Genomic DNA, 13,105 nt, shown 5'->3' on the forward strand with positions numbered 1-13,105 from the left:
TCATTCACATTAGCAACCAATCCACCAATTACATCATTACCAACACTTGACACACTAGCAACACTAGAACTACCACTCTCAACACTAGGACCACTCATATTACCCTCATCACTAAGGCACAATCAATACATCCCCAAACAATTGTTCGCCCTCCCAACGTATTTTCGGCCTTTAGTGATCACAATCTTGCCTTTCTCAAGCACCATCTTGAACCCACCCTTGTCAAACTTGTCTGCAGAAACCAACCCCTTCGAGATAGTAGGAACATGAAGAACATCTCGAAGGGTTACCCATTCACCACGTGTGAACCTCAACCGACCATCACCTCTTCCTTGAACTTCAGCTCTATGTCCATCAGCACAGACGACGACCGTCCCGTGTGGCATTGGGCGGTAAGTGCGGAAGCTCTCTCGTTGCCCACAAACATGCACAGTGGCTCCAGTGTCCACGAACCATCCTTGAGCACAGATTGCTCGAGTAAGGGAAGAGATCATGAAAATCTCTCCAAGGTTCACACTTGCCACCATGTCAGTCACCTGCTCGACTGCATGTGCAACCGGTCCTGATTTGCGATCTTTGCATTCTCACGCATAGTGACCAATCTCTACGCATATGTGGCAAGGTCCAGCCCTCTTTGGCTTTGAGTTAGGATTTTGATGACCCGGTTTCTTGAAGCTTTGTTTCTTGGGTCCGAAGTTCTTCTTGTTCTGTCCCCCAGACTTGCCTTTGTGACTAGAACCCCTAGCTGACACATGATGCACACTCGATCCGAATTTACCACGCTTGTCCCTGATGTGAGTTTCCTCCTCAATGCGGAGGTGTTTCATCAGATCATCCAAGGAGTAGTCCTCAGACTTATGCATCATTCTCTTAGAGAAATCTTTCCACGAGGGTGGCAGTTTTGTGATAATCGCACCAACCTGAAAGAGTTCTGGAATAGAGATGGAGAGTGCGTTCAACTTGTTGACCATAACTTGGAGTTCATGCACTTGCTCCATGATTGATTTGTCATCATCCATTTGAAACTCTAGGTACTTAGACACAAGATACTTGTTAGTACCTTCCTCATGTGCCTTGTACTTAAGTTCCAACGCATTGCATAGATCTCTTGGATCTTTGACCAGCGCGTAAAGATCATAGAGCCGATCAGATAGGGAGTTCTTGATGTGACCCACACACAGTTCCTCAGACTCTCTACGCAGAGTCCTTTGCTTTTCCAGTTCTGCGATGACCGTTGGGTCCACAGTTTTCCCCTGCTCGGGAATTGGATTAGCAGGAATTGGTGCCAGATTTGGGTCCAACACAAAGGAGAGCTTCAAAACATGAAGCATGAACTTGACCTTTTCGGCCCAACGGGTGTAGTTCTGACCATCGAATTGGTCAAGTTTGGCAAACTCTTGGTTCATGAAGCGGAGGCTAGCAGTAGTGTCCATTAGTCTGTTGATGTATCACAATAAGTATAAAAACCTTTAAGAATGTTGAAAAAAATCAAACTAATATACACGCAAGGAAACCGACAAATAATATTGAGAATTATATGTCGATTAGTTGCGAATAATAGATCCAATTATTATTATATTTACCAAGTTTCGTCCAAAACCAGATCAATCCTTCACGATTAGATCTGATTATAAGAAAGGAAGAAGAAGACTGTCCTGTTGTTGGACGAAATTAAATGCAAGACAGAAAGTAAAACCGACCTGTTGATGGCTGATCTTGAACTTCAAATAACTGCACGGATCTGACTCCTGTCCATAAAGGTTTTTACTTCGCTTCTACTGGCTGTAAGCAACAGAGTAAAACCCTAGGATTTAATGCAGATCTATCGATCTTCCAACAACACTGGAAATCGATAAACACAAAGTGAATACTTGGAAACGGAAGAAAAAAAACGCAAAGAGTGGGAGAGAGCTCTAAATTTTGTGAGAGTGTCAAATGGATCCTAGGGAGCAATATTTATAGGTATCGAAACCCTAGAAGGCATGAAATGGGCCCCCATAGGCCGGCCCCAAAAACCCTAGGGCGACGACTTGCTTTCCAAGCAAGCCGTTTCCTGATCCTTCTAGAATGCCCCTCGCGGCGTCGGCTAGTGCTAGGCTAGGCTAGGCGCGCGTGTGGGCTTGGTCCATTCCTTTGATCCACTAAAGCCTTTGAAGGCCTATCAAGGGAATAGGCTAATAAACCCACAAAAGTTTCTTCCCCCCACCAATGTGGGATACAAAGGAAATTGCCAACTTGCAATTCCTTTATATATATAAAGTTCCAACATAAAGCACATAAAGACTATACTTTTATTCTACTAGCTCTCTATCCTAACATACATGGATATATATTGTAATACATAGTATAGTGAGATAAGTCACCTGATTACGATAAGAACAACAAGCGTGTATCACCTAATTGAGGTATAGCTCGGAAAGCTTTGATCGTAACGCACAAGAAAGTGATATTATCTCCTTTTTACCATTTAGACTTTAAAGTTGAATAGAATGAATGAAAATTAAGGGACAATATGCTTCTATTTATACCCGATGCAAATCTTTTATAATCAAACACGTATCCTCATTTTTTGACACGTATGTACGAATCATATTATTCCTTTAGATGATGTATTGTTCCATTTGATTCTAATCTACTTTGTATGCTTACTCACTAACAAAAACTACACGTGTATAGTTTAATTAATTATAGTTGTACCATGAATTTGTAATTGGCTAACACGTATCAAAGTGGTGTACTTGCTTTTATGAATCATAATTAAAATTCTACATAAACTTCAATTGTTCATGCATCTTAACTTTTTTTTTTAACAATGCTATATATATATATATATATATATATATATATATATATATATATATATATATATATATATATGGAAAAGTTCAATAGAGAACCATAATTATTGGTTCTTCAAGGAACCAAATCTTTTTTTCAATTTCTAGAACTTATTCTTTATCGAAAAAAAAATCTAAAAATATCTAAATTCATATATTAACATTGTGAATGTGAAAAATATTTTTTGGATTCACCGTGTGAATCCGGATTCACATTGTGAATTTTCAAGGATTTACATTGTGAATTTGACGGTAAAAAAAAATCGAATTTGATATCATTGGAAAAAGGATAAAAAGTTATGAATTTCTGTATTTTTAGTTTTTTTTTTTTTGATAAAAAATAAGTTCTAAAAGTTGAAAAAAAGATTGATTCATTGGTTAATTGTGGTTCTCTATTGAACCTCACCGTATATATATATATATATATATATATATATATATATATATATATATATATATATATATATATATATATATAGTAATAAATATGGATTCACTTTGTCTAAAAAATATGGATCCATTTTACATAAAAATATAGGGCTGACAAATATGTACCACGGAAAACCAACCAACATGTTACCAACCAAACCAAAAATGTTGGTAACCAATATGTTTGGTAGCCAACATATTTGGTTGGTAGTACTATACCAATTGAGGAATCATGGTACGGTAGTGGTACAAAATTTTCAATACCACGGTAATACCAACGAACCAATTCAATATATATATATATATATATATATATATATATATATATATATATATATATATATATATATATATATATTGCATATTTAAAGTTTTAGTATGTTTGGTGTTTAATATTATATTAGCATTCAATGTATTAGTAAAGCTTAAAGTTTTAAACTAATGATAGCGTGTCTAATTTTCCTATAGTATTTGAAATTATAAACTCATGGTAGACATTAATAAAATCTTTTTGGATCGAATTTTGAATCACAACCATTACCAAACTCGAATTCACAAAACCTCATTCACATTTCACAATGTTCAAGAACATGTAAATCGTTATTTACAAATTTCTCATACATCTTGGTATATACCATTACCAACTTGTACCAACCGAACTTATTGGTAGCCAAAGAAGTTGGTACCAACTATAGTTGGTACGGTAGTGGTAGCAAAAATGTTATACCAACTACAATTGGTACGGTACACGGTTTAAGCAAAAAATGACCGGTACCGTACCAATTCCACCCCTATGAAAATATGGATCCATTTTGTTTACATGGATACGCCTACGTGTTTTCTTTTAATAAACTAACAATTTTATAACCAATATATTATATACATATATATTCCATTTCTTTCTCTTCTACTAAGATTATATTTAACTTCACTGTATCATCTAAATTTTTAATTATCATAATTGATTATTTAATTTATATAAGTATACATATATAAACAAAGTAGAATTTATAGCTATTTATATCCTTTGTTAAACATGATATCATAACTTATAAAATATATGTCGATAAAGTTATGAATATGACATATTACCCAATATATAATAGATATTATTTTACGATCTATCTAGTTTTAATAATAGATACTAACGTCGTAAAGTAAACGCAGTCAATTATTATCAGAAATACGAGTGTTACAACTCTCCCCCCCTTACAAAAATTTCGTCCCCGAAATCCTAATCATAGCACACCCTAAAATAATGCCTACATACTATCCTATTGAGGGTTCACGAGATCACTTGGGATCTAGCCAATTATCCTCATCGATTATGTTCCTTTATGCTTAGTAAGTCATAGAACCATGTTTTTCTACCTTAAATGTATCCTTGAACTCTTTGCGAAGTCTTCCAGAATCGGGAACTCGTTGGTCTGGACTTCCAGAATTTATACTCTACGACTGACTATCACCTTTAGACGTAAAATGTTGATTCGTTTCGTATCTAGGAACACTGTCGACTCGTTAAGAAGTGAGTAATTAGGGGATTTTACATCTGACATCCTAACGGAATCCTATTTCTGAAACATGCCCCTATAAAAGGCTTATGGTATACCAATATCACGTTGTGTCTTACAACATATTTCTATGTTATCCTTTTAAAACACACACGAACCTAGATTGCAAATGGTATCTATGCATGGTTCTGGTGTTCCAACATCCTAAATTTTAATCAAATCTGCCATAACTGGTTCGAAAATTTTGGAACCAATACTCTACTATTGGTGATGGACTTATTATAAGGCTTTTTCATCTTTCAATCTACTGGATGATAATGAATACTAGACCACCAATAGCCTTCTTGCAAGGCTCTACCTACATTGGAAAATAACTGACATTCGATCAATCTCATACACACACATTCGGGATAAGTCATGACATAATCCAACTACTAGTATTACGATACTAGATCATTGTTGTCATCATCCCCCATTGGGTATATAAATCACAACATGCCTTTTCTACTTAGCCTCTTGAGGCTACAACCGATCTGAGACCCTTAACTTATGCAGCATAGATGCTAAAGTCTAATTGTTGCCCTATATTAACCTAGACATTTCATAGATTCGATTATAGTCTTATAATATCTTACTCATTTATCAATAAAAGGAATAACTAAACCAAAAATGTAGTATACCCTGAAGTCTAAAATAACATTGTTGCATCACTAGACGCATACGTAATCTCACTCAACCGTGACTTTCAATTGAACATACGTACCTAGGAACTTACTCTAACTTTTTTTTCGATCTTAGGTGTCCTTTATTGTCAATCGAACTTTTGCATCTAGGAAAATTTGGAGAGCTTAAACAGGTTTATGACGATATCCTGCCGCCTCACTAACATTCTAAGTCCCAGAGGAAATCTTTGGATCCTCTTGTTGCTTGCAGGTTGATTTTTTTACTACTACAATCACGCTTGCACTGGTGAGGCGTCTCCATGGCTGAATCTCCAGCAACCAAAACTGCTTACACAGACGTTAACGAGCAGTCGTTTCTGAACCTTACTAATCCATTATAGGGGTCCTTAGTTATCCTCACTGCTACCTATAATCCCAAGATTAATCGGTCGCATATGGATCAACGACTCGATTCACCCATCCTATCAGGTATACTGTTGATACATTAGTAAACTTTGGAAGGTATTGCTACCTCTTTTAATGGGCACATCCCTTTTCAAACGATATGTTCCTAGGCTTCTCTTGTCTTACTTATACGCGCCTCAAATGGTCATTCGTAAAGAAAACGAACTTACTTTTGTCATCGCTTCTACTACCGTCAATCCTAGATGTAAGTTTACTAGATGCTTACTGTGGCTTAACTCAAACTCTCTAAGTCTGATATATGTATTGAATGGTCCATCCTTTTTCTACACGAAAGTATTTGACGGAACTATGTGACCTAATGAATTTCTAGTCAAATGGCCCGTATGCTGCAGGGATAAATCCTATATCCTTAAACACGGGAACCTATTTGGTTTTCTTGGACATCTGAGCCGAACCTGGGGATCTGGTAACTCCTGGATTCTACCTAACGCTAGAAAGGAAAATCCAACCATTCCTTGAGAACCATTTTGAGACACATATAATCCTATGGGTATTCTTGCAAAAGACTCTCTTCTTCTTTTACCCGTTTTAATTAAAATGAAACGAATAACTTCCACCTATTCGTGTCGCAAATCTCCTGGAATTTTATCGTTGAAACCAAAAGTCAAACTTCCCTTCGCACTCTCGCTTCAGGGGTCGATTCTCCCCCACTTGGGTTCGACCCATCGTCTACTGTTGCTCATCACCGATCCAAACTAGCTCTGCTTATGCTATATGTATCTCCTTTTGACTTTGAAGAAACTCATGTTTGTCATATCCAATGACCTTTGATATTTCCATCATATTACTACTACTTGTATTCACTGCAAGTGATCTCCTTGTATCATAGATAAAAATAGTTCAGAGTTTTTTCCAAGCACAACATCGTCAAGAAACTCACTGATGCATACGTATAACTAAGGGTATAGGAGGATATGGCTATCTTAGTCAAAAATACTAATAACAACGATGGTTTCTAAATCTAATACCCTCTTATTTCTCTCTGGACCAATCGAGTTGTCGTGTTCCCACTGACCCTCTCGTAATGGTCATCTCAACCATTTCCGGAACACTCGGATGCAAACGTACGGAAGACACTCGTATGTGTCTTTCTACAATAAACGCCACTTTCCTAATCTCTCGAGCGAGAATTTGTTGGTTCGAACCTATTTTCCGATCGATGTGTCTGAATCTGCACATGTTCTGTTATCCTCTGATGGAAATTCAGTCCCAACTTTTGAGTCGTAGACTCAACTTCCACTGAGCAGACACGTTCCTTCCCAACTCATCTTATGAAGTGGTATCTATCTTAACTACAATAATTAAATTAGCGATCATAAACTAATAACGTTTTGTGACAAAAAGATTCATGGCGAGTTGAATTCTTGTCTCTACGAGATAACCCCTGGAAGACACCTTCCTTCTCTCTTGTTCTTCTTATGTCAGAAGCTTGATCCTTCTTCCTTAGGTTATGAAAGGTCGACATACAACCACACCATAACAGGTAGCAACTCTAGTCGCCAGTTGCTTCGTCACAACGAAGGCTGCAATTCTTATGTCGATCACCATCATCATCTTCTTCTTAATTCTCGTGATTAAATTTGGCTCTATGTCGGACAAGGTTCTCAAACCCACTCTCTTAAGCATATTTATTTTATTCGGACTCAATCTTTTACGCCATACTTGGGCCCGAACTTAGATTCACTCTTCTAAACAACACCGTACAACAGGTAATGACAACGCAAAGGAATTTTATAGTGTTAGATACACTATCTACCAGTGCCTTAGTAACTTTGCGACTCTTCCTGATCCAAGTGCAATTCATGTGCTTCTGGTAGTATAGGCCTCTACTACCTTTCACACCTACTCATACTTGTCCCAAAAATTGTCCCGAAGTTTCCAAGTCACTTTCCAACACTACACATGATGACCACTAAAGATATATGCATGTGTCTTAATGAGTACATACAAAAGATCTTGTTAGAATCCAGTAGGATTTTGCGTTTTTACCGATGCCCTACCGCATGAATATACGCCATATTAAGGATATATTAAATTTCCTAGACAATCATTCTAGGATTACTTCCATTTTTACCCTACTACTTGCCGATGAAGAACTTTTACTAATACTAACTAATTATTTGATGAATACGATTGCATGCCTCTAAAATCAAACAGTTCGTCGACTGAATAATCTGACACTACAACGGTTGGACTCAAACAAGAGCTGCGCAATAGTGCCAAATCAGGCAATGTAAAACTATTTAATTCTGGGAGCATGCAACTTATCGTATTTGTCACATAACTATTTAATATTAATATAGATTCTATGTAGCAATTAACAAGCAAATCCTTAGGCTATAAGACATCTTAAGTGTCAGGCAGTTCTAACTAGCAATTCCTAAAAAGATCCCTAGCCTACATACTAGCATGCATTTCTACCATCTCATATATCAACAACCATAACAAATACGAATATTTTGGGAATCACTTTCCTTTCTGAGCTCCGACTGACTGCACCACACTTTTTTGTTTGAATAAAGTTCTTTTTCTTAAAAAAGATTTGTTAAGATATTCAAATCCTCAGTTTGAGTCTGGAATCACACGAATGTTCATCCAATTCTCTCAAACCAGGGCTCTGATACCAACTTGTTACGTCCCGATTTTCAACACAAAATTTTTCATTTTTTTAAAAATATATATAAAACATAAATCCAAAAGCCCATATTTATTAAAATATGATTATCATACATTTATTAAATATAAAAGAGAGTTTTAGCGGAAGTCTAAAAACATTATTAATTTCTTCGATGCTAGTACAGTCACGCTGGAGCCTTTCCATGGTTAGAAGAACAACCTGAAAAATAGTTATTCAACAACTGTAAGCCGAGGCTTAGTGAGTTTCCCAGGATACCATATATCGCAATACATATACATGCATATAAATAATGGCTCACGACCTTTTCGCCGATCCACCAATTGGCTCACGACCTTTCGTCGATCCACCAATAATATGTGTATTTAGACTTACGGTCTACCTGCCATTTCGTCGTCAACACACGGGTCTATAGGCTCCCGACCTGTCGCCGTTCCGCCGTCAACCCTTAACTTAACCGTGATAACTTAAATATAATAACATTTAAAACACATAGAGATTACACTTTCGGCAATATTCTACTAGTTCAAGTACAGTAACAATAAGCACATAGAGATATACTTTCGGCTCTACTCAATAACTCAAATATAATAACATAAAGCACATAAAGACTATACTTTTATTCTACTAGCTCTCTATCCTAACATATATGGATATATATTGTAATACATAGTACAGTGAGATAACTCACCTGATTACGATAAGAACAACGAGCGTGTATCACCTAATTGAGGTATAGCTCGGAAAACTTTGATCGTAACGCACAAGAAAGTGATATTATCTCCTTTTTACCATTTAGACTTTAAAGTTGAATAGAATGAATGAAAATTAAGGGACAATATGCTTCTATTTATACCCGATGCAAATCTTTTATAATCAAACACGTATCATCGTTTTTTTGTATGAATCATATTATTCCTTTAGATGACGTATTGTTCCATTTGATTCTAATCTACTTCGTATGCTTACTCACTAACAAAAACTACACGTGTATAGTTTAATTAATTATAGTTGTACCATGAATTTGTAATTGACTAACACCAAAGTGGTGTACTTGCTTTTATGAATCATAATTAAAATTCTCCATAAACTTCAATTGTTCATGCATCTTAACTTTTCTTTTTTAACAATGCTACCTATATATATATATATATATATATATATATATATATATTTTATAACCCGTGGTATAGACAAAAAAATAAAATAAATTATAAACAAAAAAAGTAACATATTAAGAAAAATTAGTTTTTAAAATAAAAATATATTATAAAAAAAATAAGGAATTATAAAAGAAATTCCAAAACATAATTTAAAAAATAAAAAAACTAAAACATAATTTAAAAAATATTAGTTACAGTGGGTTTGTGCTTATTGGAAATTGGCCACAAAACTTTTTGGATTTGGCTCCTACCTTCCTTCGACTTTAAAGTCTTATACCACCTGTTTTAAGCATTTAACTTTAATATAAAAAGAATAATAATGAAATATTATTTTTAACTTCCTTTAAAATGCATAAAATTAGAAAATGAAGCAAAAAAATCTTGTACCTCATGCTTTAAAAGTTGTACATCTGAAATATTAAATCTGGAAAAAAACAACTCCTATTCAACGTAAACCCCACCTACATTCCTAATATTTTGCTAAACCCAAGGAAATTGGAATATCAATTGCTGGTTTTTAGGGATATGATATATATGTATTATCTATATTTAAATGCATGTAAATTGGTAAAATTAAAAATGATTAACTGAATTTTAGGATCTGATTTATGAAATTAAATCGTATTGTGATATTAACAGGATGAATTCTGGAAGTTTATTAGGAAGACATATGGCAGGTATAGAATGTGACAAATGTCAGTTTTAGATTAAACTTATTTATTTATTAGAAATATATATATATATATATATATATATATATATATATATATATATATATATATATATATATATATATATATATATATATATATATATATATATATACACTTTGTCCAAGAAATATGGATCCATTTTGTTTACATGGATAGGCCTACGTGTTTTCTTTTAATAAACTAACAATTTTATAACCAATATATTATATACATATATATTTCATTTCTTTCTCTTCTACTAAGATTATATTTAACTTCACTGTATTATCTAAATTTTTAATTATCATAATTGATTATTTCATTTATATAAGTATACATCTATAAACAAAGTAGAATTTATAGCTATTTATATCCTTTGTTAAACATAATATCATAACTTATAAAATATATGTCGATAAAATTATGAATATGATATATTACCCAATATATAATAGATATTATTTTACGATCTATCTAGTTTTAATAATAGATAGTAACGTCGTAAAGTAAACGCAGTCAATTATTATCGGAAATACGGGTGTTACATCAATGGTAGTGCCAGTTGAGTCGCGAGACTGAAGAAACAAGCAATTGTTATGATCGACTCAAGGATTGCGGCTAGAGACTGAGTGATTGGTAGATGGATTGGAGGATCATCGATATGTTCGCGTTTGTGGGTGGTAGTTCGAACCCTAAGTGGGGGAGAACTAGGTATTCTGCTTGGAGGATCATCGATCTGTTCGAGTTTGTGGTGTCATAAGAATGGTTCATAGGGATCTGCGGTGAGGGTATGCGAGACTTCGATTCAAGATTTGGTCAAGTCAGGTATGTAGAGCAAGTGGCTGTCAGATGTATGTGCTTAGGGAATACACGAGTTGTCTCGTAGCAGGAAGTAGTTGATCAAGGAACTCGTTGTAGCCATTGGTTCCTTTTGGGATGCCACTGAATAGATGAGGAGGCGCTAGGATCGCTCGGTTTGAGTATCGTTCGGGGAGGGATTTGTCAGCTTGTGGTATAGACTGTTATTTTTAGTCTAGATTGGGCAGTTGTCGATCGATAAATCAGTTTCAGAGATGGGTATGTTCAGCTCCATGTGGATTTTGGTTCAGTAGTGTATTGGTTCATTTGATTAGGTGTCAATGCATTCTCAATAATTGGTCATTTTGTTCATCATCAAAGTGGAGATTTTTTGGAAGTTTTGAGCTGTATCAGTTGAAGTTTAATGGATTCATCAACCGGTCGTCAAGTTTGGCACGAGTTTGGAAGATGTCCTTGGTTATTGGGAGTCTAGAATGTGGGACAGTGTTGTTCAGCTTTCCAGACGGGACATTAGATCTAGGTAGAATCTAATTTTTTTGGCATGTCATGCTGGCAGGGTTGATAATTGGGGGGATCCAACCATGGTTTTAGCAACATTTCTGGTTAACTTTAAAAGTTTTATCAAGCTATCTACGTACTGATGGGATCTGTTTCGGTCGTTCATGAGGATGTTTCTGTTAATGATTAATGTTTGTCATTTTGTTAGATCTCCTGGTACTTCACCCTTTGGGTAAGGTTATGGGTTTCCTTAAGGGTGTCTGGTGGTAAATTCATTAGGTATTGCCGTGTGACATCCCCATTTTCACGGCCAGAAAAGACCGATTTTGTTTATGCTTTATAAAAATCAGAGTACTTCTTTTAATAAAAATCTTGCGGAATTTGTTCCCGGAAAACATGATAAATACGTTATCAAAGCATTTCCGAAGAAATGTATTTTTATTCATTTTAAAACATTTGGGATGTCATCGTCAATACAGAAACATAAGCATAAACAGAACCTACATTCATTTACACTAGTGATATACATCTCTTTTAAATCTCTCAATGTAAAGTAACTTCATATCGACACCTGTGATACAAATAAACTGAGTGGGTCAGGTTGGGAAACCTGGTGAGTACATAGGGTTTTCAACCCACAATAATATAATTATTAGGTTTAATCATCAAACAATTAACCCAATTACCCATCCTCATTATCTTATTTACTCTTAAGGATCTACCCTAAGAATCAACTATCTCTTGTTCATTCATTCCTAAGGATCATCCTAAGGAATACGCGCGAAGTCCCTTACTGCTAATGTCATCTATTAGGCACAACTACCATTATTATCCTTTAGGTGCAGCTGCTAGTATCATCTATTAGGCGCAGCTGCCAACGTTATCTTTTAGGCGCGGCTGCCAATATCATCAGCTAGGCGCGACTGTCGGGATTATGACGTAATCTATTAGGCGCAGCTGCCGATATTATCCTATAGGCGCATCTGCTAGGATGTTCAGAGTACATTGTGTTTCAAAATCATTTACAGGTTATGATGCAGCTACCAATATTCACCTATATCATCTTTCATACCTCATCATTTATCTACCCATGTTCTACCCAATATTTTTGTAGATATAAAATACCTCTATAGCTTTAGATTTGAAGAAAAGGTTCAGATCTGAAAACAAAATACATCTACCGCCTAGATCTGAAGAAAAGGTTCAGATCTGTAAAAAAAGTACATCTACAGCCTAGATCTGAAGAAAAAGGTTCAGATCTGTAAACAAAGTACATCCACAGCCTAGATCTGAAGAAAAAGGTTCAAATCTATAAACAAAGTACATCTACAGCCTAGATCTGAAGAAAAAGGTTCAGATCTGTGAACAAAGTA

At 35.2% G+C, this 13,105-nt stretch overlaps 1 protein-coding gene across 1 annotated transcript; it reads right to left on the minus strand.

The window, feature by feature from the left end:
* Positions 1-584: 584 nt before the first annotated feature.
* On the minus strand, positions 585-1,433 carry LOC145163310 (uncharacterized). The gene has a single exon (XM_079082150.1). The coding sequence runs from the start codon at positions 1,431-1,433 to the stop codon at positions 585-587; it is 849 nt and encodes a 282-aa protein (XP_078938276.1).
* Positions 1,434-13,105: the final 11,672 nt, after the last annotated feature.

The sequence above is a fragment of the Lactuca virosa genome, chromosome 3 (genome assembly GCF_052849685.1).
Source record: "Lactuca virosa cultivar CGN04683 chromosome 3, Lactuca_virosa_CGN04683_v6, whole genome shotgun sequence".
Taxonomy (NCBI): Eukaryota; Viridiplantae; Streptophyta; class Magnoliopsida; order Asterales; family Asteraceae; genus Lactuca; species Lactuca virosa.

What these genes read in the sequence shown, in the direction of transcription:
- LOC145163310 (XM_079082150.1), bottom strand. Translation starts at nt 1,433, where the DNA reads ATGGACACTACTGCTAGCCTCCGCTTCATGAACCAAGAGTTTGCCAAA.